At 41.0% G+C, this 24,670-nt stretch overlaps 2 protein-coding genes across 3 annotated transcripts; one reads left to right on the forward strand and one right to left on the reverse strand.

The window, feature by feature from the left end:
* The first annotated feature begins 6,238 nt into the window (after window positions 1-6,238).
* LOC103429388 (nifU-like protein 1, chloroplastic) lies at window positions 6,239-8,349 on the forward strand. 2 transcript variants are annotated; one of them, XM_070804749.1, is made up of 3 exons: window positions 6,239-6,735; window positions 6,862-6,998; window positions 7,968-8,349. In XM_070804749.1, the coding sequence occupies exons 1-3, from the start codon at window positions 6,423-6,425 to the stop codon at window positions 8,154-8,156; spliced, it is 639 nt and encodes a 212-aa protein (XP_070660850.1). In that variant the 5' UTR covers window positions 6,239-6,422; the 3' UTR covers window positions 8,157-8,349. The 2 variants fall into 2 exon arrangements, with proteins under 2 accessions (XP_070660850.1, XP_070660849.1); XM_070804748.1 differs by having other exon boundaries at window positions 6,303-6,735; window positions 7,956-8,349.
* Window positions 8,350-8,360: 11 nt separating this feature from the next.
* LOC103444292 (uncharacterized) lies at window positions 8,361-9,951 on the reverse strand. The gene is made up of 5 exons (XM_008383228.4): window positions 9,519-9,951; window positions 9,269-9,387; window positions 8,969-9,157; window positions 8,842-8,893; window positions 8,361-8,761 (listed from the first exon to the last, which is right to left on the reverse strand). The coding sequence occupies exons 1-5, from the start codon at window positions 9,804-9,806 to the stop codon at window positions 8,642-8,644; spliced, it is 768 nt and encodes a 255-aa protein (XP_008381450.3). The 5' UTR covers window positions 9,807-9,951; the 3' UTR covers window positions 8,361-8,641.
* Between the last annotated feature and the right edge of the window lie 14,719 nt (window positions 9,952-24,670).

The following is a 24,670-nucleotide window of genomic DNA, read 5'->3' on the forward strand; positions in this document are numbered from 1 at the left end:
AGTTACTGATGTAGCAGAATCTCCCAAGGTTTTTGCATTTATCAATCTGACTCGAGTTTCATAGCTCCGGAAGTTTCATACGCGATTATGGTTAAAGTCGGTGATGAGTGGTCTGTAGGAATCCTTATCGGACTCAACTAGTATTGATAATAGTGAGTCAGCATATTTGAAATTATAAGTCAGTTAGGGTTTTTTTTAAATAGGTGGAAAAACCATATCCTATAATTGAGGAGCTTCATCCATAGTGCTTGCAGTTTGAAGCACGTATCAGGTCCACTACATGCACGATGGAATTAGAGGCAACAGTGGAATAACCATCTTCCACGATAGATGGAAGTTGGGAAATACTAACTCTATAAAAAGGATTCCCTGCTCACAGAGAAGGGGTTCTTCGTTTTGGGACTATCACCATAAGAATATTCAGGTCTCTAGTGAGTAGAAGAGTCTCTTTGAAACACGACCATGTCTTCTGCAGGTTAGCTTCATATGTGTAATTAAGATTATGATGTGTTCTAGGGTTCAATGTTAGAAAAATATTTGATTTATTCCAACATTTGGTATCAGAGCAGACTAACAAGCCCTGGAACCAATATGTTTGTGTTAATTTTTCTGTATGATGAGTTCTGCAATTTTAAATTCATATCATCATGCACTTTTTACATTATTTAAGTTGTTTAAATTATATATTTCATTCTCTGGTGATGAGATTCATGCAACGTCCACATTTTTTCTCAAAAGAAAGTATGTATGAGCAGGCAAGATATTTAAATCACGCATGGTGTCTTTGTTCAGCATAAACTCTTGTCCAAAGGCCTGAGATATACGCATGAAAAGATTATCCTTCAATGGCAGTTTGTACCTCTTGCTCATAAGTGTGGTATAAACATGCATTGGTTAGTTACTAACAATAATTAGATGTCTTCTGCAGTGAACACTTCAGCCATGAATTTCTCTTCGATTGAGCCTTTAAGTGGAGGAAATTTCAAGAAATGGAAGCAAGACATCGAGATTGTCCTGGGCCTGATGGACCTCGATTTGGCACTGAGGGAGGAAGAGCCAGAACCACTCACTGATGTTTCAACTGCTGAACAAAGGCTGAAACATGAGAAATGGGAGAAAGCTAATAGGATGTCATTGATGGTCATGAAAAGGACCATGAGTGAGACTGTGCGTGGAGGAATTGTTGCTGGTGACAAGGCCAAAGACTTCTTGGAGGCAATTGGGGCAAAGTACAGGGAATCGGAAAAGGCTGAAATGGGGAATTTGATGACCACTCTCACCACTCTCAAGTCTGAAGAAAATAAGAGTGTAAGAGAGCACATTCTTAAACTGGTGGAAACTGCTTCAAAGCTCAAAGACTTGGAGGTGCATGTGGACGATGCTTTTGTTGTTCATATGGCACTTAATTCACTGCCATCAAGTTTTGAGCAATTGAAGGTCTCCTACAACACTCAAAAGGAGAAATGGACGCTGGATGATCTCATCTCGATCTGTGCTCAAGAGGAAGCAAGAATTAAGAAGAACCAGATGATCAACCATGTCAACTTCATGCAGACAGATGTTGGTAAGAAACCTATGTATCAACATGGTAAGATCCCTAAGCCATTCAATTCTTATGATACCGCCATGAATGCCTCCTCCTCTAAGGGACCTGAGATGTCTAAGAAAAATATGGACAATGTCAAATGTTATTTTTGCAAAAGATTTGGGCACATGAAGAAAGATTGTGAAAAACGCAAGAATTGGAAAATTAAGAAAGGTATTTCTTTTGTTGAAATTTTTGTTTGTTTTGAAACTAATCTTGTTGAAGTCCTTCCAAATTCTTGGTGGTTTGACACTGGGTGTTCGGTGCATATCACCAATTCTCTGCAGGGGTTCACAAGAGGAACTACAACAACAAAAAATGAAGTTTTTCAAGTTTATGTTGGCAACGGAAATAAAGTGGCAGTGGAGGCTATAGGGAGTCTAAAGTTGAAGCTGTCAAGTGGTCATGTTTTAGAGTTGTTTGATGTTTTATATGTACCTTCGTTAAGAAGGAATTTAATTTCTGCATCTAAGCTTGTAAAATCTGGTTATGCTTTCGTTGGTGACAATGAAAGCATCAGAATTTCTATGAAAAATAATCCAAACGTTGTTGTTGGAATTTGCTTCTTAGTAAATGATCTTTGGCAGTTGTTGTGTTCCATTTTTTTCCAATTCAAATTGCTTGAATGTTGACACCTTTTTGCCGAGTAAAAGATTACAATCAAATGAATCATCTGCCATGTTGTGGCATAAACGGTTAGGCCATATTTCAAAAGTCAGAATGGAAAGATTAATAAAGGACAACATATTGCCGGCTTTGGACTTTGGTGATTTAAAGGATTGTATTGATTGTTGCAAAGGCAAACTAACTAAAGTCAAGAAAAAGAGTTCTATAAGGAGTCAAAAGCTTTTGGAAGTAATCCATACAGAGGTGTGTGGACCTTTCCCAATTAAAACTCTTTGTGGAAATATATATTTTGTGACTTTTATTGATGATTACTCAAGGTTCACATATCTTTATTTGATCAAAGATAAGACTTCAGTGTTTGAATGTTTTAAAAAATTTAAAACTGAAGTTGAGAATCAATTGGATTTGTCCATAAAAGTTTTAAGGTCAGATAGAGGAGGAGAATATTATGGCAGGTACACTGAGATTGGTCAGGCAAAGGGTCATCTGGCAGTCTATTTGGAGCAGTGTGGAATTCAAGCGCAGTATACATCTCCAGGCATGCCACAACAAAATGGTGTGGCTGAGAGAAGGAATAGGACTCTGATAGAGATGGTAAGGAGCATGATGAGTCGTGCAAAACTTCCACAATACTTGTGGGGAGAGGCTTTACAAATGGCAAACTATATCCTGAATAGAGTCCCAACAAAGGTTGTGAGTAAGACTCCTTATGAGGTATGGATTGGGCGTAAACCAAGTCTTAATCATCTACATATTTGGGGGTGTCGTGCAGAAGCAAGAGTTTACAACCCAAGGGAAAAGAAATTAGACTCGAGGACAATTTCTTGTCACTTCGTGGGATTCCCTGAAAAGACCAAAGGGTATAGATTTTATTCAACTGATTTTCCTATGAGAATATTTGAGACTGGAGTTGCTAAGTTTATTGAAGAAAGGGAATGCTCACTGGAACCAGACATGGAGGCATCGAGATTCAACCTCGAAGAAACTGGCAATGTATTGCCTGATAATAACATTGAATGGTTTGATAATGGTGGAACATTTGGGATCCAGACAACTGAAAATGATGGTGGAGTGATCAATATAACTCAGCAACAAATTGAGTTTAATATTGATAACTTTGATCATTCAATGAGTGGGGTAGGCTTAGATTTTCGTGCAGGGACCTCATCGCAAGTCTTGGGTGGGTTACCTGGGCAACAAGTAAGAATGGAAAATAGTGAGCAGCCTGACATTGGAACTTCATCACAACCCACACGTGAATTAATTGAACCACAAGCCACAACAGAGAGAAGAATATTACCAGCAAGAACCAGAAAGTCGACCATCTCTAGTGATTACGTGGTGTATCTTCAGGAAATAGAAATGTGTGAAGGCATGCAAGATGATCCAGTGACATTTTATGAAGCAATGGAGACCCAACAATCCAACTATTGGAGAGATGCAATGATTGACGAACTAAGGTCCATGCAAACTAATAACGTGTGGACCTTGGTGGAAGCACCATTAAATGTCAAGCCAATTGGCTGCAAATGGGTCTTCAAGACCAAGAGAGATTTGAATGGTAAAGTGGAGAGGTATAAAGCGAGACTCGTAGCTAAAGGTTTCACACAAACAGAAGGGATCGACTATTCTGAAACCTTTTCCCCAGTTTCTACGAAAGACAGCTTGAGGATCATTTTTTCATTGGTTGCACATTATGACCTTGAGCTCCATCAAATGGATGTCAAGACAGCTTTCCTTAATGGAGAGTTGGAAGAGGAGATTTACATGCAACAACCTATGGGATTCGTAAGAGAAGGGCAGGAGAATATGGTTTGTAAGTTAAACAAATCCATATACGGTTTAAAGCAAGCATCAAGACAGTGGTTTATGAAGTTTGATCACAAAGTCACTGCCATGGGTTTTATTGAGAACAAAATTGATGACTGCATATATGTTAAGGTATGTGGTTCGAAATTTGTTTTTCTCATTTTGTACGTGGATGACATACTTCTAGCTAGTAATTGCATGAATATGTTGTTGGAGACAAAAGGGTTGTTATCTAAAACCTTTGAAATGAAGGATATGGGGGATGCTTCTTTTGTACTGGGCATTGAAATTGTCAGAAACAGGTCAAAAAAATTATTAGGACTTTCACAGAAGTCATATATTGAAAATGTGCTGCAACGGTTCAACATGCAACATTGTTCGAATGGAGAAGTACCAATGGGGAAAGGAGACAGACTCAATAAATCTCAATGCCCAAAGAATGAACTGGAGAAACATGGAATGTCAACAAAACCATATGCTTCATTGGTAGGAAGCCTTATGTATGCACAGGTTTGTACAAGGCCTGATTTAGCCTTTGCAATTAGTGTATTGGGGAGGTACCAAGCTAATCCAGGGGAACAACATTGGGTTGCAGCTAAGAAGGTCTTGAGATATTTACAAAGAACAAAATCCTACATGTTGGTTTATAGGAGTGTGGAGAACCTTGAACTAGTAGGATACACGGACTCCGACTTTGCAGGATGTTTGGATGATAGGAAATCCACGAGTGGTTATGTATTCACACTTGGAGGTGCAGCAGTATCCTGGAAAAGTGTTAAACAAAAGGCTTTGGCAACCTCAACTATGGAAGCTGAGTTCATAGCTTTATTTGAAGCAACGAAGAAAGGGTTGTGGTTGAAAAATCTCATTACTTTCATGAGATTGGTGGACTCAATTTCAAGACCATTGGTTATCCATTGTGACAATAAGGCAGCTGTATTTTTCTCGAAGAATAATAAGAAATCTGAGGCAACACGCTTGATGGATGTCAAATATCTATCTGTAAAGGAGCATGTGAAGAAAGGTGACATATTAGTGGAGCACATTGATACCCAAAGGATGATTGCTGATCCTTTAACAAAGCCTTTAGCAGTGGGAGTGTTTAAAGAACACATCACAAGCATGGGGTTCCATGAAAGCTTTGATTCAGCTGGTCTGTGGGAGTGAGAAGAATGTTGCTGGATAAATCATGATCACTAACATGTAGGTGTTGCAGCAAGTTATGTTTCGAATTTCTTTCAAGCTTATGTATTAATTGTTATTTAGACTGCATGTACAGACTTATTTGAAGAACTAAATGCATGTGATCGATGTTTGTTCCAAAGAACACATTGTATAAGTTTGTTGTGTATAGGAAGCTTGACTGGATTTGAAGTACAGTTGTTCGAAGCAAGAGTGTGATAATTGTAGTGCATCAAATGATATGGATTGAATATATATGTATATGCCATTGACATTATACATCAGAACTTGTTAAAAACGTGATTTCAGGGTGCATGCAGTACTTTACTTGCATCGTTTTCTGGAGTTCGTTTTAAATGGGACTGTTGGTAGATGTGTATAAGATATGGATTGCGTGAAAAGACCCATTGTGATCACTTAAGGTGACTTATAATTGAATATGTTGATTCAAATCCAAAGACTAGTTAAGTCCAAGTGGGAGAATGTAGGAATCCTTATTGGCCTCAACTAGTATTGATAATAGTGAGTCAGCATATTTGAAATTATAAGTCAGTTAGGGTTTTTTTTAAATACGTGGAAAAACCATATCCTATAATTGAGGAGCTTCATCCATAGTGCTTGCAGTTTGAAGCACGTATCAGGTCCACTACATGCACGATGGAATTAGAGGCAACAGTGGAATAACCATCTTCCACGATAGATGGAAGTTGGGGAACACTAACTCTATAAAAAGGATTCCCTGCTCACAGAGAAGGGGTTCTTCGTTTTGGGACTATCACCATAAGAATATTCAGGTCTCTAGTGAGTAGAAGAGTCTCTTTGAAACACGACCATGTCTTCTGCAGGTTAGCTTCATATGTGTAATTAAGATTATGATGTGTTCTAGGGTTCAATGTTAGAAAAATATTTGATTTATTCCAACATGGTCTCCTAAGTTTTTCTCATTGCAGATCTGACTCGAGTTTCAATTGCGGTATGTTTGTAGCATTGTATTTAGAGTGAGCACTTTCATATGCACTTATGCGTAATATGCATTCTTTGTTGAGTAACGGGGAAATCGAATTCAATGCCCGCTTTTTAACAGGGAAGTATTCAAGTAGATGCATATTTTTGTAAAACTCACTCAAACGCCCCAAAACTTGTCGAAATCATAAATTGAACCCCTCCCCATGTACCAGAAAGGTAGAAACAGACACGCACGGCCTTGCTCTATTCGATCATGGCGTCTCTTGCAGCCACCGGGTTCCCCAAAACCCCAACGCCTTCTTCCAAAATCCCAGGTAAATCCCACCGATACCCACAATTTACATGTCTGAAACTGCACCGCCTCACCTCTCAAAGGCCGATCTTTCTCAAAACCGCCATTAGCGCCGAGTCTTCTTCTCCGGGACTCTACTCCGCCAAGCAGTACGAACTCACGGTTCCCAACGTCGACTTGGTTCTAGAGGACGTCCGTCCCTATCTCATCGCCGATGGCGGTAACGTCGATGTTGTCTCCGTGGAAGACGGCGTCGTTTCACTCAAGCTGCAAGGTGGGTTTGGTTCAAGTCTGTTTTTTTCCTATGAATTTTTTTGGGAAATTATAACAATTGGGAAAAACATAGGTTATTGAAAATACATTAAATTTGCATGAACTGATAAAATTAATGAATGAACAGGGGCATGTGGGAGCTGTCCGAGCTCAACGACCACCATGAAGATGGGAATCGAAAGAGTGCTCAAGGAGAAGTTTGGAGATGCGCTCAAGGACATTCAACAAGTCTTTGATGAAGAAAATAAAGAGATCACCGTTGAGGTCAGTGTTTTTCGTACTCAGATTCAATGGACTGCGTACTCTTAATTTGTTAGGCCGTATGTTTGAAAATTGAAAGTGCTTCCTTAGGAAGGACTTATGCTAGAACCGCGTTGAAACTTTTAGTGAAAATGCAAGTGCTTTTCTAGAATTGTTTGGTGAAGTAGCGGACTTTAAAGACATTGAGAGCGAGAGACTGTGAGTCTGAGATTAGAGCTAGCTATGGAGATGCAGGGAAGCAATTTACAAGTTGTGGTATTGGTGTTCTCGATGACTGGGGTTGTTATGGCCTTGTCCATCACTCACTCACTGAAAATCGTCATGAGGTTGGTATAATCCCACCTCATCATGAATAAAAACTCTAGTCCCGCAATCCCACCTTATCAAGACATACTACCTATATTGCCTAAACCCCCACTTATCATGATCCCTCAAAACACAACTCATGTTCGGGAAGATGTCCGAAAAACTGCACCAGTGACATGGTGAATGTTAGAAAGGCTTCCCCTTTGAAACTCATGATTATGCATGAAGGTTCAAAATCACTAGAAAAAAGTGTTCACTTGCCTGCATTAAGGCCATACTAACCTATTATACCTCTGCTTTTATTGCCGAAAATAACATGAAGGGCCAATTGGACACTTGCTACTAGATGTGCAGCTCCAGGATAAAAATCATTAGTTAGATGTTTCTATTTTAACTTTGCCGTCTCGAATAAGAGAAAATGTTAAGAGAGAATGCACTCCCAAACATTGTTGACTGGATTTCGAATTGAATAAGAAGTTATACTTTATTTGAGTAATTTCCGTAAAAGAAAAAAAGCTAGTACTAGTAAGCGTTTTTATAAATCCAGATCCACTTTTAATGTTTTCGGCCAAATGGTGTCAAAAGAGTTTTTGATTATCTGAAAGAGGTTTTGAACTGCCAAGAAGGCCCATAGTCTTTGATGCTGTGTTAAAGTTGCAAATGCAGGCAGTGAATCGTCATCTGGACATATTGAGACCAGCCATAAAGAACTTTGGCGGGAGTGTGGAAGTGTTATCGGTTGAAGGTGGGGATTGCCATGTTAATTATGTGGGACCCGAGTCCATCGGATCAGGAATCAAAGCAGCAATTAAGGAGAAGTTTCCAGATATCGGCAATGTTGTGTTCACCGGATAGCTTTGTACTTCCATGGAGATGTCTTCCGATGTATAATTGCATACGACGACTCTAATTCCAAATGGTTAGCTGCTTTCTCCATCAACTTCCAATTTGTGTATGTAGTTGTACAAGTGATTTGTTATCGTTGCTTGTACAATGATTGGTGTAATTAACCATTGATACTTGATGAATTCCAACTTTGTTCTTGTAAGCCGTAAACGCTTCTGAGGAGAAATTCTATTGACTTTTGCTGTTCAGTAGAAAATTGAAGAACAAAGTAGAAAAATGAAGGAAAACATTCACTAAATACACCAGGACAATCTATGTATGTCAAAGATCCAGATGAGATCGAACGGACGAAAACGAATGGATTTCAAATGATTATTTGCACGTCGTCTTTTCAACCCCATGCGAAATGTAAATCTAGTTATTTCAAATACATTCTCCGACATTGTTCCGAGTTAGTTATCAAACTGGGCTGAGACTGATGACAGTGAGTAGGATTAAGAGGACTTGTCCTCCGTATCGGCAGCATCAACGATCACTGATTTCAGCCAACGTGAGAAATTGATCAAAAACAGCGTGTAAACAAAATAGCAAGTGAGTGTCCAACTCACTAGTCCCTGCAAACAACAGCTGAAGTATATCAGGGGAAAAAAAAAACATAGGGTTAATATATATTGATTGGTTTTCAAATACCCACCTGGCCGAAGATCTCAACGTTTGCTTGTGGATAAAACCAGAGGTGGAAGAACCTGAATGGGAGCATCAAACATTTCAGTTTTCTGAATAATACCTAGAGATGGAGAGAAGAAAGAAGGAAGCCTTACTGCATTAACGGAATCTCGGCCAGCGGGCAGCCAAGGCCGATGACACTTGCGAGGAGGAAGCCGAACCATGTTCTGTCAAGGAAAAACCATAGAAACTCAGCTCCTGCAAATAATATGTAGGCTTCAGTATTGTCTGCGATTCCTGCTTTGTACAGTTCGGCGCTCAACTCTATAAACAGCACAAGTGATCTGCGTTGAACAGCAATGCCCTTTGTTATAGGCAAAAGCTACATATTTGCAAGAATACTCGTTACCTGCAAATCATAATTTGACACGTGCACAAAGTAATCGTATACTTACAACAAAGAAGCAAACGCTTTCTCTTGGTTCACTTGCTGAACCTTTGAAGAGGTCCTTTCATCCAAGACTAGTTGAAACATGCCAACAGTGCAGTAGAACAGACCGAGCAAGACGGGAACCTAACAACATTACATTCAATTGAATCAAGAACTGTATAAATCTGCATTATCTCTAATGCTTTTTTGTAAACCATTATATCTAATTTTTGAGAGAGAAAAACAAAACTTTAACGAGAAACTATGGAGTTTACCCAGACGTTTGTGTGCAGAGGACCGATATTGGTTGAACCGTTTTGGTAAACCACAAGATCAACCCTTGACTGGAGTCCATCAATCAACGGACCGAGGAAGAAACCCGAAGCAAAAAGTGCGAGCGAGATGGAAGGCCAAGTGGTTTTGAGGCTGCTGTTTCTTGTTGTGGTTTGATTTCTAAGGTTGCAGGAAGGCCTACGAGAACTCGGTAAAAGATGCTTCCAATTGGCATTGTTGTTAGGGAACTTGCGAAGACAGCAAGAGCCCGTGGCAATGAGGGTTTGCATCTAGCAATCAGAAACACACCGCAACAAATCTTACTTTTATTTGTCTTTTTGGTTTCAGATTAAGATATCGCTATTTTGATTCGTTTCATCGGTCGTGGGTAAGGTTGGTTTGTACTTCACTGAATTTTGAACCACAAAGTAGTGTGGATATTTTGTAGCCATTTGTCCTTTACATGCTTCCCACGAATTATTTTGAATTATTATTATTATTATTTTTTTTTTTCTAAAAAAGAAATTCATTTTAATAAAAAAAACTCACTTGTACAACCGGTTCCAATACAATCAAATAACAAATCTCCCCCTTAAACTATCACCGCATTGTCAATTTACCCCCTCAACTATTTTTTTTTCATCCAATTTACTCCCTGAACTATAAAAATTGGCCAATGTACTCCTTACTGTTAAATTTGTTAAATTCCATACATTTAGATGTTAAAAATAAGGGTGATTTTGTCATTTCCAACGCAAAATAGTAATTAATAAAAAATAATAAAGAAATTAATAAAAAACCAAAAACAAAACCCTTGCAAATAACAAACGGATGATTGGTTCATAGAGAGAGAGAGAGAGAGAGAGAGAGAGAGAGAGAGAGAGAGAGAGAGAGAGAACGGCCTCCCAGACTCCCAGTGATTGGAGTGGAATCAATGATGTGGATTCTAAGGTGCAAAAGATCAACAGTGGTGGCATGGCAGAATCGGAACCGGCATGGTGGAGTCGAATCATTAGCCACCCCTTCCACCTTGGGCTGCCCGAATATGGGCTTCAAATCTACCGCTAACCCTACAATGTTTTTAGAAAGGGAGAGAAAGAGAGAGAATCATGATGAAGGTGGCGGGTTGGGTGGGGGTGGAGTTCAGGCAGGGAAGGATATGGAATTGCTGGGTTAAAGGAATGTGGGCTGGGGAATAGGGTTTTTTTTATTTTCTTTTCAAGTTTTAGTATTTTTTTACTTTAATAGTTAAAAGTGATCTTCTTTTTTAAATTAAAGAATTGATTTTTTTTAACAGAATTTGGAAGGAAGTTTAAAAGTTTGATTGTAAGGTGTAAATTGGCACATTATATATAGTTCAGGGGGTAAATTGGCTGAAAAAATAGTTTAGGGGCTAAATTGACAATAAGGTGATAGTTTAAGGGGGAAAATGATAGTTTACCCTTTCTTTTTCAAGGTGAACAAGTTTTTGGGATTAAAGGTGGGTATATGGGTCTTGTACCCGCCCCGGGTGGATAAGATTTGGGTGGAAAATAAGGCCCATTGTGATAGCAAAGTCATGGGAAAAAGAGGGATAACAGGGCCTGCACGAGCTAATCTAGTGTGGCACGGCACACGATAGAATAAAAATGTGCAATATATTTCATGACTATTATTACCATTCATTAATTGTCTCGCCTCTTGGGTTCTGATCCAGTGAGCCGCGCTTCTTGGGTTACTTTTAAAACCAACAGCTCAAATCCTTTTTAACGGTAAAAGAAAAGATTCAAGAGCTCAAGTTTAAATTTTAACGGTTAGTATAACTTTATCGATTAATCGTTATTAGATCTAATACCAAACTTCTCCAAACATCTATAAATACCCCATCATTTGTCTGTAATCCATTAAAAATCTTTTTTTTTTTTTAGAATTTGAATTTTTTTTACATCAAAATGTTTATAAAATTAAAGCAAGATAGATTATAAAAAAATAACTTCAAAATTGTTAACAAACAAAAATACATTAAAACATATAAAAATTTAACAAATTATAAAGTTGGGGTAGGTCTCTTACATTTGGAGAAAAAAAACTGACTAATCTCATATTTATAGATTAAATAGTTACAAATATAGGGCTATCTCGCCCTTGAGTTTGAGATTGTCTAATTAGAAAAAGAAGTAATCCTTGGCTTACCACATATTCACATTTTAAAATCACGGGCTCTTTAAGGGTTGGGATCCCCATCTTAACAATCTTATTTGTGCAAACTCGTTAGATTCTGAGTCTGCAAGGATTGAGATTGTCTTATTTGTGCAAACTCCTTTTACCAATGTGGAGCTTTTTTACCTTCACATTCTCACAGTGCAATCCCTCAATTGCTGCATATCATATCTAGTAGTTCTACACTGACAATTATAGTAGTTACAAAACTAGGTGCACTCACTGAAATGCTGATGTAGTATATTCTTCCATTATTACATTTTTGTTAAAAAGACATGAACGATTAAAACAAAAAAAATATAGATAAAAAACGTATAAACAAATTTTAAGAAAAGAATCTTGGTTTTTTTCTTTTGGATGATCTTCCAACTTTTATTTATCTATCATTTTTTGTCATTTTTATTATGTATTATTGCTGTTGGTGTTGTTGCTGATTGTTTATACAGTATACTCCCAAGCTATCAAATCTCATTCACTAATTGACAGTTATTAATGAGAGCAAAAGTCCACCAACCATTGCATGTAGTGGAGTGGTTTACATCCATGCTTAGAGATGTTGTCCACTTGATCGTTTTTTAACAAAAGAAAATTTATTCAATCCAAACGTTGTGTTAAAATAAGAATAATACTTGCATTCTTCTATAAAAAAATGTATATAACACGCCTCTTACAAATAACGTATTTTTATCGTTAGATTGCTCTAAATTTTATGCCTGGAATGAACTAAAGATTTTTCTTATGAAATTTGAGATTTAATGATACATAGAACCAATCCACAAGAATAGAATAAAAGCCAATCTTTGCATAGTTCAGCAGCAAGAGACTGGGTTGGACTTTGACATCAATTATTTATGCCCTAATCATCCATAATGATACGTGAAATGAGAAATATTCCATGTCGCACAAGCCACGAGTGATAAGAACTAGGAGATCGCACACATGAGCGCCAGATGGCAAGCGTCGAAAACTGCGGAACCCACCATTATTTTGTGTCAGCATGTTATGGAATTTTCCTTTAGGGTTTCACTCGTATGGAATTTTGTTTATTGCTGTTTGGCCTACGTATTTCGATCTAGCCGGTCTTCAACCTCAAATAAAGGGTTGTGCTTCAAGGAAATTAATACACCGACAAACCATTTCTATATGATTTTTTCTTTTTAATTCAGAGAAATTAGGTTCACATGCTTGTTTTTGCTACTTCATTGATTAAAATCCTATTCATTTTCAATTTTTGATCAAGATCCTTCGGTATTAATAACATCATTAATTATGTGAATGTGAACACGGAAATTCCTGCGATGAACGAGACAAGAAACACGTGTACAAAATAATATTTGTATTGATGATTTAGGGGTTACAATCTCTTCTACAAATTTAGCCTCTGATTCTATCTTTGCAATGGGTAGATTTGATGTTGTTGATCCAAAAGGCCGTCGGGGCTTGATCTTGGGATAAACAGTTGTGCAGATTTGTTGACGTCGTGGATCCAAAGGGCCGTCGGGGCTTGATCTAGGGATGAACGAATGATGAACGATGAACACTTTCTTCAAGGGCCGTCGGGGCTTGATCTTGAATCAGTGGAAGTTCTTCAAGGGCCGTTGGGGCTTGATCTTGAATGAGGATTTGACGAAGAACGAAGAGAGCTCTCTTGATCCTTCGGGATTTGCTTGGGAGCTTTTGAGTTTCAAAGCTTCAAGGTTTTGATATGAAGTGAATTGGTTATGAATTGGTGTCCTTCAAATGAATGCCTTGGCCTTCTATTTATAGAATTCCAAAACTTGATTTTTTGGATTTAAATAATTAGATGGAATAAATCATCTCTGCCAGGTGTTGACACGTGTCCTGTTTGATGACTTTTCCGATTTATTTTGATTTTTCGTTTAGTCACATGCTATGTGTAAAATTTATGTGACACATAAACATTGAAATTTTAATTTTTGATCAACATTTATTTTACCGAAATTTCGATGTCTACAAATGCCCCCACTTCAAGGCGCGTCGTATACATGTGCTTGTCACGTGTAGAAGATGCGTTTTGAAGTCCCTTATTGTAGATGCTGATCCAAGGGCCATTCGAGGCTTGATCTTGAATTGGGCTGGAGATTTTTTTCAAGGGCCGTTGAGGCTTGTTCTTGAACTTTCGTTTGAAATTTCTTCAAGGGCCGTTGAGGCTTGATCTTGAAGGTTGAAATTGGACCACAAGGAGCTTCATGTGGTAGATGATCTTTTGGTTTGGTAGTGGGTGAATCGGCACGTATTTTGTTGCGCTTATTGACTTTCCACAGCTTTGATCTTGAACTGGTTCGGATGACTTTTTTGGTTTCCTCCAATTGTTGACTTTCCACAGGTTATTCTTGAACTAGGTTTGATTTAAGGGTGGTAGACACTTAATCTTGAATCGGACTTGTGATTTCCTCAAGGGCCGTCGAGACTTGATCTTGAATTTGGCTGGAAACTTCTTCAAGGGCCGTTGAGGCTTGATTCTTGAAGGTTGACTCGAACATATTGCAAGCAGGCACGAGGTGAAAGTGACGACTTGTTGCTTTGTTCAATCTTTCCAATTCACACCTGAGCAGTTTGGTCAACGGTATGATCTTCAAGAGTGATGGGCGCTTCTTCCAGTTGGTGACTTAATCTTTAAGGATTTGATTCAAGAGTGGTAAATCGGCACTTGTAGCTCACCACATCTAGCGGGTCGACCCAAGAATTTGAGGGTCAAAACAGGTCCGCCAAACCCAGAGTGATTGCAACCCTAATGATATGAGATACTTTTGATTTTGGAGAAGTAACGGATGAATCGACTCGTGTTTTGTTATGCTTGTCTCTACATGCTTCAATGTATCATTTTCCCTTGCCTTATCTGTTCTTCAGGCAGATGTGGTATTTTCTCTAGAAGCATAAGATGTTGAAACAATGGGTATTTCGATAGCAGTGCTAGGTAAGCAATCAGGGAAGGGTTCCAAGCAGTTGATTCCAGATCGGAAGTTTGATACCAAGTGCTGTCTGATTGCTTTCTTTCTTCTTGTCCCGCAGGTAAAAAACAAGGACAAAGAAAATGATAGGGAGAAAGCATGATATGAAATACTCTTGCTTTCGAAGAAGTGGTGGCGATTTGACAGCGTTGCACAGCGAGGCTTTGTTCTTCGACGATGGTGCCGCCAATATGTTTGTTGAAACTTCTCGAGCTCTTGGATTCAACTCAGACTCTTTCTGCTGGGTCGGTTGATTGTGCAAGGAAGGGGAGACTTGATCTTGAAGGAAATCAGCACGTTGTCTCCACATGCTTTAAGGTATCATTTTCACTTGCCTTATCTGTTCTCCGGGAAAATATGGCATCTTCTTCGGAACTACATCAGCAACTGAAGACGAGTACTCAAGAGCAAAGCCAGGTAAGCAACCGGGCAAAGGTTCCCGATAGTCGGTTCCTTGCCCGGAGTTTGAGTGGAGGTTCCGACATATTGCTTTTTTTATCCTTATCTTTGCAGGTAAGAACAAGGACAAAGGAAAGGACAGGGAGAAATTATGATATGAGATACTCTTGCTTTCTACCCTGGTGATATGAGATACTTTTGCTTTGGGTGTCATTTGTTTGCAGAGGTACTCCAGGAGATGAAGAAAACTGGGTATTTCGAGAGGCTCTGCTGAGAGTGTACTCTCGAAAATGAGGAAGGGTTAGGCATTTTTGCAAGTCTGCCTTGCTATGGACGGTGAAGGCGGACAGTTATAGGAAGTTCTTTAATACCTGTAGAGGTACTATTCTTTCACTCGTGTTGGCAACCATTGAGTGATTGATCATTATGGCTCTACGCGCTTTCTTCTTTATCAGAAATCTTCGACAAATTGCCCGTAATTTCCGCAAAGCTAAGTGTGCATGTGACAGGTGCTGACGAGGCTGAAAAAGACTGGCGCCTCTTCGATATCTGAGATTGGCGCTTCGACAAATTATCCGTGCTTTTCGCAAAGCTGAGTGTGCATGTGATAGGTGCTGACGAGGCTGAAAAAGACTGGCGCCTCTTCGAAATCTGAGATCGGCCCGTGGTTTCTGAGCAGCCCAGCTTTTGAGAAAGCAGACGTCTCTTCGATCTCTGAGCTTGCCTCTTCGATTTCTGAACTCACCTCTTCGATTTCTGAAAGTGATGATTTTAAAAGAGAGGCACGCATCACTTTCCAAAGCACACTTGAATTTTTTTTTGCCTGTAGAAGCTCCCTACTTGCACTTCTAAGAACTTGACTTGTCCGACCTCTTCTTTTTCTTCACACCTTCAAAAATGTCTTGCCCTTCTGACCGTCGTCTTAACTTGAATGTCGGGGAAGATAGTGACATATCTTCTTCAAACAACATTTGGCAGCCGTCATTCGTATCTCCCAATGGTCCTCTTACAGTTGGGGATTCTATGATGATGAACGATACAACCGCTTCGGTGGTGGCCAGAAATCTTCTCACTCCTAGAGACACTAGGATGCTTTCCAGGCGGTCCGACGAACTGGCTGTTCAGGACTCTCTGGCCTACAGCGTCCGATGTGCAGGTTCAGTTTCAAACATGGGCCAACGCCTTCTTGCTCGATTTCGTCAGGTTGAGTTGTTAATGGCTGAGGTGGCCAGTCTTCGGCAAGAGGTCAGGGTGCTTAGGCACGAGAATAAAGAGTTACACATGCTTGCAACTAATTACTCAACAAGCATGAAGCGGAAGCTTGACCAATTGCAGGAGTCTGAAGTTCGGATTCAGAGTGATCATCAGAGGTTTGTGACGTTACTCCAGCGGCAACTTCTGCCTTCGTCCCCTGGCGCTTCACCAAGTGTTGAAGCTCCGGATAATCAATCTCTGGTGCTTCGTCTTTCTGGAGCTCCGCCGAGTGATGAGGCGCCACCTGATCATCCTTGAAGATCCCTTCCTGTAAATTTGATTTGACTTCATTTTTTTTTTTTTTTTTTTTTTCAACATACTTGTAATTTTTTTTTTTTTTTTGAAGATATCAATGGACATGCTTTACTTTATTCAGTATGTTGTGCTAAAACATATATCTGACTAAGATGTGTTACTCCTTTTTTTTTTTTTTTTTTTTAGTTTTATTTAGATGGTACTTGATGCGCACTATTCTTTTACTCCCTATTTTTAGACGGAAATTCGTCGTCTTCCCCATGCTTTCTTCCTTTCAATTATTCATGTCTCCATCATCTATTTCCTTTTTTCATAATTGCTAATAATAGCATACACCATGACCTGCCTTTCTTGTTTTTTTTTTTTTTTTTTTTTTAATCCTTTCCTTTTGGATGATGCCTGTCAATCTGTCAATCACTTTCTTTCTTTGCTTTCGGTGGCTGGTCACCATTTGAAAACCTTTTTTTTTTTTTTTTTTTTCTCTTTATATATGGTGCTTTGTAGGGATGGAACTCGACGGACGGTGAGCTGCAGTCGAGGCTTCATGACCGGCTAGTCGTTTGACGGCGGTTTATTGAAGTTCTTCGTTGTTGTTTGTCACGGACGGAGAGAAGGCCTTTGGGTGTGAGTTGACAAACTTTGGTTTTGTCAATCTCATTCAAAAGCAGCAGCCATAGCGGAGGTGCAGAAGCAGCTGGAGCTTGAGGTAGAATGCAAGGCATTGAGCTTCACTACCGGCTAGTCGTTTGACGGCGGTTATTGAAGTTGGTGGGGGTGGGAGAGGACAAACTCCACGGAGGCAAAGACTATGATGGAGTAGGTAAGCTTGATGGGATTTTTATCTTTCTTCACTTTCTTATGGATTTTCTGCAGGTACAATTCTGTTCTTGTGATCTTGGTGGTTGACCTGTTCATTAATGAGTTAGGATACATTCCCAGACCAGGTTCAGATGGATGTGAAAGCTTGCATTGTGCTTCATTTGTTGAGATAACACCCTCAGTAGTGCTTCCAGAGTTATTGTGTTCGTTGACAACTTTTTCTTCACCATGCTCAGCGTTATGGAACGTTAGGGAACTCCAGTCACAACCTGGCTGGTTTGAATTCTCACTAATGCATACTTCTGGTTCATCTACTACCAAGCTCGCAACTTCTTCATCGCATGATATTTCGTTGCTCCCTGACTTCAGGGGAAAATGTGCAGCCATTGACATGAACGCAGAGCTAGACAGGTGGTCTGAAACATTTTGAGTAAGGAAAACTCCAACCACTGAGTCCACAACTGATCCCTTCCACGGAGAGAAGCGTCTATCTCCTTGCACAAGATGCATTCGTGAAATAAAATTGTCTGCAAGTCCACGGAACACTTTACGCTCTTGTTCCCACCATTTTTCTTTCTCCTCATCTGTGCCATTAATACCTTCACTGTTTATATTTTCCAGCAGAAGCTTCCATACTTTATCAGTTTCTTGATCAAGGTCAACTTTAGGTCGCGCTTTACGTTTCTTAATTGGATCAAAAGAACCATCAAATGGTACAACAGTGCCTTCTCTTCTATAAAGAACCAGTGCGTCGTGCTCTTGATCTTGTGCCTTGTAAGAAGAGCTGACATTATACCCGTGATAGGCAAATCTGCTGCTATTTTCTCTATTAATGTCCAAACATTTGAAGTGCTCAGTAATAGCAGAAAGCAGTTGTTCGGATGGAGCTTTCCTAGTTTCTGCCATTGACCTGTCATCGATCAACCCCACTGCTGGGCGCTTTATTTTTTGGTTATGCTTGTTGAAATGTGTGCCTGTGATCGTATCTGATTGATGAATGCTTGTGGCTTCTGTGTCTGTATGCAAGGCCAAGCTGATGGTGCTCCCAGATTGCTGAGAAGTGGAATCGTCGTGATGGCTCATATCTAATTCTTTTGTGCTAATCTTAATTTCTTGAAAATTCAAAGAGTTTGCAATACTTGGATTGCTTCAAGATTCACCAAACTTTGCTTTTTCAGATAAAACCCAGATAAGATCTACTTCTAATTTGATCTAAACAGAAGATAAATCTCAGATTACTTGAACTTCTATAGCTGGAAATGAACTCTGTGAACTTTCTACTTCCAGCAATTGAGAAGCTTTATGATTTCTTTTTTTTTTTGTTCCTATGATGTTTGTTTTCTGAATCTGAGCCAGCAACCTAACAGTCTCCTCCAGAAAACACAGATGAGATAAGCAGCTTCGGATTAAAAGTAAAACTACCAAGCTTCTTGTAATAATGTCTCATCTTTCTTCTGGGTTTCGCTCGGTACCTTGTGACGATACCCGTGCATCTGCAGATTCTGGCTTCTCTGAAATCCTTGGTTACAGATCTCGCACACGTACAGGTCCGATTCGAGTAGGGTTTTGGGGGACAGAGACACCACTTCTGCATCCTGATCCGGTGTGCCTGCAGGTCTTCTTTTTCGTTTGTGGGTGGCTCCGCCATTTTCATGAGAGGAAGAAAACGGAGGAGCGGAAGAAGAGGCGGCGGTGTTGTTGTTGGTGCTTGAAGTTCAAGATTGGGTTGGTGCCGAGAAAGGAGGAAGGCTTGAAGATGAAAGCAGATGCGGGTCCAGCAGCCGATCGGCATGGAGTTGCTGCACTACCAGCGGCGGCTAGGGTTAAGGTTTTGAGCTGAGAGGAAGAGAGCAGTCTCCGCCACATGGTTCTGATTGTTGCGGTAGTGAGTGTGAGGCCGGATTTGGGTGGAGAACTCGGAAATTTCGAGGAGCATTTTGGTGGCTTCATCGTAGTTATCTGCGGATACGGCCTCCGCGCATTGGAGGAGGAGGGTGAGGAGGTGTAGGCCTTCCTCGTCTCGCTTTTGCTGCCGCCTCTCTTCTTTCTACTGCGGAGGTTGTTGGTTGCGGCGGGGGTTGTGCGGTAGCGGTTGAGGGTGTGGGTTTGTTTGGTTGCAGGTCATAGGGACATGAGTAGGGTTGGGTTGAGAAGGTCGAAGTATGGTGGAAGCAGTTGGGTTTGTTGGTGAAAGAAGAAGAGGCTCGTAGAGGAGGACGAGTGAGGATGGGCTTTGAGAGCTGGGCCCGAATTTGTATCTGGTGGACTTAGGTCTTCTGCTTGGAGTTGTATTTGGACAATAGACTTGGGCCTGGTCACTGCCACTTGGGTTTGGATGACCTCCTTTTGATGGGCCAGCTGGATGGAGGTCATATATATAAAAGGAATCTGTGTATATATATATATATATATTTTTTTTTTTGAAGAAACTGTAATTTAATTATGTACAAAGAAACTTGCAATTTTTTTTTTTTTAATTTTCAAATTTTTTTTTTATTTTTATTTATTTATTTATTTTTTTAAATACATAGTAACCGCATATGTATTTTTTCCTTGTAATGAAATTGACTTTCATTAATAAAACATTTTATATTTTATTATGATGTGACTGAACTCGAAATTTAATGTTCGAGCTGCCTACGTACTCCTCCAAGGAAAAGACCAAGTCAAAACGTAGTTCAAATGCATTCTGATGATTTTGATGATGATTTTGATGATGATTTTGCCGTACACAGTTTATGCTCTTGCGGGCCAGGAGCTTTGGTGTTGCCTTTTATGCTCATGCAGACCAGGAGCGGTTGGTGTTGCCTTTTATGCTCGTCCAGACCAGGAGCGTTGTGCCATACAGTTTAGGCTCGTGCCGGCGAAGAGCTTGCGTTCATGCAGTTTAGGCTCGTGCGAACAAGGAGCTTTGGTTCGTCAAGCTATCTGAGAGAGTCGTTCCTCGCAATCTTCATAGCAAGGAGCCTTGACTGAGTAGTTGAAGAAGTCTTCTGGGAAGATGTCACGCATCGTGATGGGGACGGATGATCTTCGTGTCAAAGTTTCATTATCTCCAACACTTTCACATTGTTCTGGAGGTGAACAAGAGCTACTTTGCCCCCTTTCCCATTGGTGAACTTGTGGAGAAGACATATGCTTCTTGTGCAGTTTCTTTGGAGTGACATAAGTCCATCTTTCAACTTCACTCAGCTTGACTGGCATGTTTTTGGAACATGCCCCCAGCGATTGAGGTGAAGATTTTAGGTTGACAGAGCCGGAAGTGACGTCTTCTTCCAGGATTTCGTCTTCTTTGTCTTCTTGGGCTTTCTCTTCAGTGCAGTCCTCTTGGGTTTGTTGCCGTGAAGATTGGCCGGTGTAGATGATGGTGCGCCTCCTTACCTCAGTGGTCCTTTTGTGTCGACTTCCAAAGTTGCTTGGCGCTTCATCCTTGAAGGAATCGAGCTTCGAATATCGCCTTTTTCTACCAGCCTGTTAAGCTTTTCTTCCTTTGACGTTGTTTCTCTATTTCCAGAAAACTTCATGTTGTCTTCAAGTCTTTCCAAAGCTGACTGACGAGGAGGAGAGCTAGCTGTGTTGCTTTGCTTATTAGGTTTTGACAACCTTTCAAAAATAGAGCTTCGGGAGGTTGGCCTGTTAAGCCTCTTGAAGACGGAGGTTCGGTTTTGACCACCAATGTGATCAAGGGCTGACGTTCTGGGTCTTGAACGATTCATCCTATCGAAGACTGGCGTTCGAGGGGTGGATTTAGGCTCATCTTGATCTTGTTCAATGCTCACACTGATATGTTGAGTGCTAGCATTTTTCGCTTGTTTTGAAATCTTCACGGGTGCATTTGGTGTGAAGCCAAGTCCAACTTTGTTATTGTTAACTCCGTAACCATGCTTCTTCAACTTCTTTTGAGTCTCGGTAAGGTCACGTTCTTTATTGTTGACGGTGTTTGAAACCTTTTTTCCAGGATTCGAAGAAGAAGCGAAGTCGTACCCAGCTTTTGACATGAGTTTGTAGGCGTTCGGATCAAAACCTTCTTCAGTCTTCTTGGTTGGGAGAAAACTTGGTTCCGCTCTCTTTGGTAGAGCTTTTACGAAGCCTTGTGGTAATCTTGCAACCTTAGCGTTGCTTAGCTGTGTCAGAGGTAGAACTGCATTCGTCTTGAGCAACTTTACATTATCTATGTACCGTTGTGCATCAACTTTACTTGCTTCGGTTTCGAATGGGGATTGGCCATTCTTTCTTCTTGACATCGGGATGTATCGGAAAACGGGTACATTTGAGGGCGTCTTACTCCCTTTGGTTGTTGCAGGTTTAGCAAGCTCATCATCATTCTTGCTTAAAGACGACATGGCTTCTTCTTTTTGCTTCTTGGGCATGGCTTGCCACTCCTGCTTTTTAGGTGTTGCTTTACCCGTGGATTTGATCTCTTTTGGAAGAGCTTCGAGCACCATGTCTTCATCCATGTAGAACTTGGCGTCTGCGAAATGTGATTCGGCTTCGGTGAATGGTTTGGTGTCGCCATAGATCACCTTCACTCCTTCTCGGTAGAATTTCAAGCATTGGTGAATGGTGGACGGTACTACTCCATTTGCATGGATCCAAGGCCTTCCTAAGAGCAAGCCGTAGGAAGTTCTTGCATCAATCACGTGGAATATCGTGCTTGACTTGAGTTCACCAATAGTCATCTCTACTCGGATCATGCCCATTGCTTTTTGTCCTCCTTGATTAAAACCTTGAATTAGTAGACGACTTAAGGACAGTTCATCCGCCTTGATGCCGATTGTAGTCATTGTTGACTTTGGCATGATGTTTATGGCTGATCCACCATCCACAAGCATGCGGTTGACTTTGTGCTCCCTTACGTACCCAGAGACGAAGAGAGGACGGTTGTGAGGCTTCGATCCTAGCAGCAAGTCTTCGTCGGTGAAATGGATTGTGTCTTCGATAGCACAGCATGTGCCATATTCATGTGGCCGAAGTTTGAAGCCTTCGTTCTTGCTTTCTTGCACTTCGTGGTCATTGGGACTTTCCAAGATCGCTGCTAATGCTATTCGCATCTTCTTTGGTAATCGCAGCGCTTCCTCAATGCTAAAGTGTGTTAGCAGACCTTCTTCGAGGGTGAGAACTTTTGCTCCCTCAGTGGTGATATCTTTGCCTTTTGAAGGTTCTTCTATTTCTACTTCGACCATGTGGCATGCAGCGATAATGCCCTGTTGGAAGAAGTCGTTCGGTAAGTACTCGTGTAATAAGATAGGAATGCGTGGCTTTTGCTCCGTAGGTTCCCCAGCATACATTGGCTTATCAACTTTTACGTTTCTTTTGGGCTTCCCACTGTTGCGGGGACGGTGCTTTCTCGCTTGTTCCACCTTTTGTCTTATGGCTTGTGGTTTTGGTTTCCTTATTTTTTTGTAGGTCACCAATGTCCATCCTTCTTCATCATCGACATGAGCATCTTGTTCGTTTGCCCCCGGTGATGGTTGTGCAGAAGGTATCGTGTAACTTGAGCATTGATAGGAATGGTCAAGTGCTACTTGGAGAGGCACGGGATCGAAAGTTCCAAATGCAATTGTAGTAGTGTGTGTCGCGGCCGTGTCTTCGAGGTCGAGCTCGATTCGCCCTTGTTGTGCTAGTTTCATGATGAGCTCTTTGAGGACGAAGCATTTACCCACAGGATGGCTCACGATTCGATGGTACTTGCAGTATTTAGGATCGTTTATGCGATTCATTTCTTCAGGCCGCTTGCATTCGGGTAGCTCAATTACCTTCTTTTCTAGCAAGTCGTCTAACATTGCATCCATGTCTGAGTCAGGAAAAGGGTATACCTTCTGCTCCAATTCCCTCAAGGTGCTTTTGTACCTTTCTTGGGTGCGAGGAGGCTCACTTTTCTTTATCTCCTTTGCTTTGGTTTTGGAGGAGATCTTGATAGGCGCGGAGGCGGTCTTGACGGGCGCAGTGCTGACAGTGAACGCTTCCTTGGGGGTTTTCTTCCCAGTCTTGTCTACATTTGGGGAGAACACCTTATCCTTCTTGAAGTCGGTGATCGGCTATTTCTTCCCGTGATAGGCAATACTTAGCTCCATGTCATGGGCACGGGTGGCTAACTCTTCAAATGTCCGTGGTTTGATGCCTTGAAGGATATAGTGTAACCCCCATTGCATGCCTTGGACGCACATCTCAATCGAAGAGATCTCCGAGAGCCTGTCCTTGCAATCGAGGCTCAGATTGCGCCATCGGTTGATGTAGTCCACGACTGGCTCATCCCTCCATTGCTTCGTGCTTGTCAGCTCTAGCATGCTCACGGTGCGACGGGTGCTGTAGAAGCGGTTGAGGAATTCCCTTTCCAACTGTTCCCAGCTGTTGATGGATTCGGGCTCCAGGTCTGTGTACCACTCAAAGGCGTTTCCTTTTAACGAGCGCACAAACTACTTGGCGAGGTAATCTCCTTCCGTCCCTGCATTGTTGCAGGTTTCGACGAAATGTGCGACATGTTGCTTCGGGTTTCCTTTTCCATCAAACTGCATGAACTTTGGTGGTTGATAACCCCTTGGCATCTTTAGGGCATCAATCTTCTTGGAGTAGGGCTTTGAGTAAAATGATGAGGTATGTGAGCTCCCATCGTACTGCGCCTTAATGGTGCTGGCGATCATCTCTTGCAGTTGTTGGATAGAAAGAGATCCCATGAGTGCCTCTGCTTGGCCTGGCTCCGGCTTCACATCGATTTTCTCCACCAGAGGCTCTTCATCCTCGTCGTTTTCCTTCTTTACTGAACCATCCCCTTGCTCGATTTTCACGTTGGGCTTTACATCTAGTTGGTTGACGAGTGCGGCGATTTGCTGGTCTTTTTCTTCCACAATCCGTGTTAGCCTTGCAATTGCTTCATTCATATGAGCCAGCTGCTCATCGATTGAAGTCGCTCCAGTAGTCATGACTTGCATGGCTGAGTTGCCACTTGTGTCGGCATCGGAAAGCATGAAACCAGAGTACTTCCTTGGGCTTTCCTTCCTTGGCGCCTTTAGCGAAGCCAGGGTGATCACAGGTTCATGCTTCAGGTGCTCTTGTTCCTTCGGCGGAGTTGATGCAGAGGTGGAAGATGCGGCAGAAAGAGCTCTTGCCTTGCTTCGAGTTATGATGCCCGAAGTGACACCGCCTACGGTGATAACGTTCTTGTTCCTTGCATTGGCCGCGAGAACAACTTGAGCCTTCTTTGATGCCATTTGTGCTTTTTACGGATTCAAAGATAGAGATGAGAGGTAGAGATTGTC

This window comes from Malus domestica, chromosome 09 (genome assembly GCF_042453785.1).
Source record: "Malus domestica chromosome 09, GDT2T_hap1".
Taxonomy (NCBI): Eukaryota; Viridiplantae; Streptophyta; class Magnoliopsida; order Rosales; family Rosaceae; genus Malus; species Malus domestica.

What these genes read in the sequence shown, in the direction of transcription:
- LOC103429388 (XM_070804748.1), top strand. Translation starts at nt 6,423, where the DNA reads ATGGCGTCTCTTGCAGCCACCGGGTTCCCCAAAACCCCAACGCCTTCT. An exon ending in CGTTTCACTCAAGCTGCAAG is followed by an intron (nt 6,736 to 6,861) that starts GTGGGTTTGGTT and finishes ATGAATGAACAG; the next exon opens with GGGCATGTGGGAGCTGTCCG. An exon ending in ATAAAGAGATCACCGTTGAG is followed by an intron (nt 6,999 to 7,955) that starts GTCAGTGTTTTT and finishes GCTGTGTTAAAG; the next exon opens with TTGCAAATGCAGGCAGTGAA.
- LOC103444292 (XM_008383228.4), bottom strand. Translation starts at nt 9,806, where the DNA reads ATGCAAACCCTCATTGCCACGGGCTCTTGCTGTCTTCGCAAGTTCCCT. An exon ending in CTCTGCACACAAACGTCTGG is followed by an intron (nt 9,388 to 9,518) that starts GTAAACTCCATA and finishes TAATGTTGTTAG; the next exon opens with GTTCCCGTCTTGCTCGGTCT. An exon ending in ACGTTGAGATCTTCGGCCAG is followed by an intron (nt 8,762 to 8,841) that starts GTGGGTATTTGA and finishes TGTTGTTTGCAG; the next exon opens with GGACTAGTGAGTTGGACACT.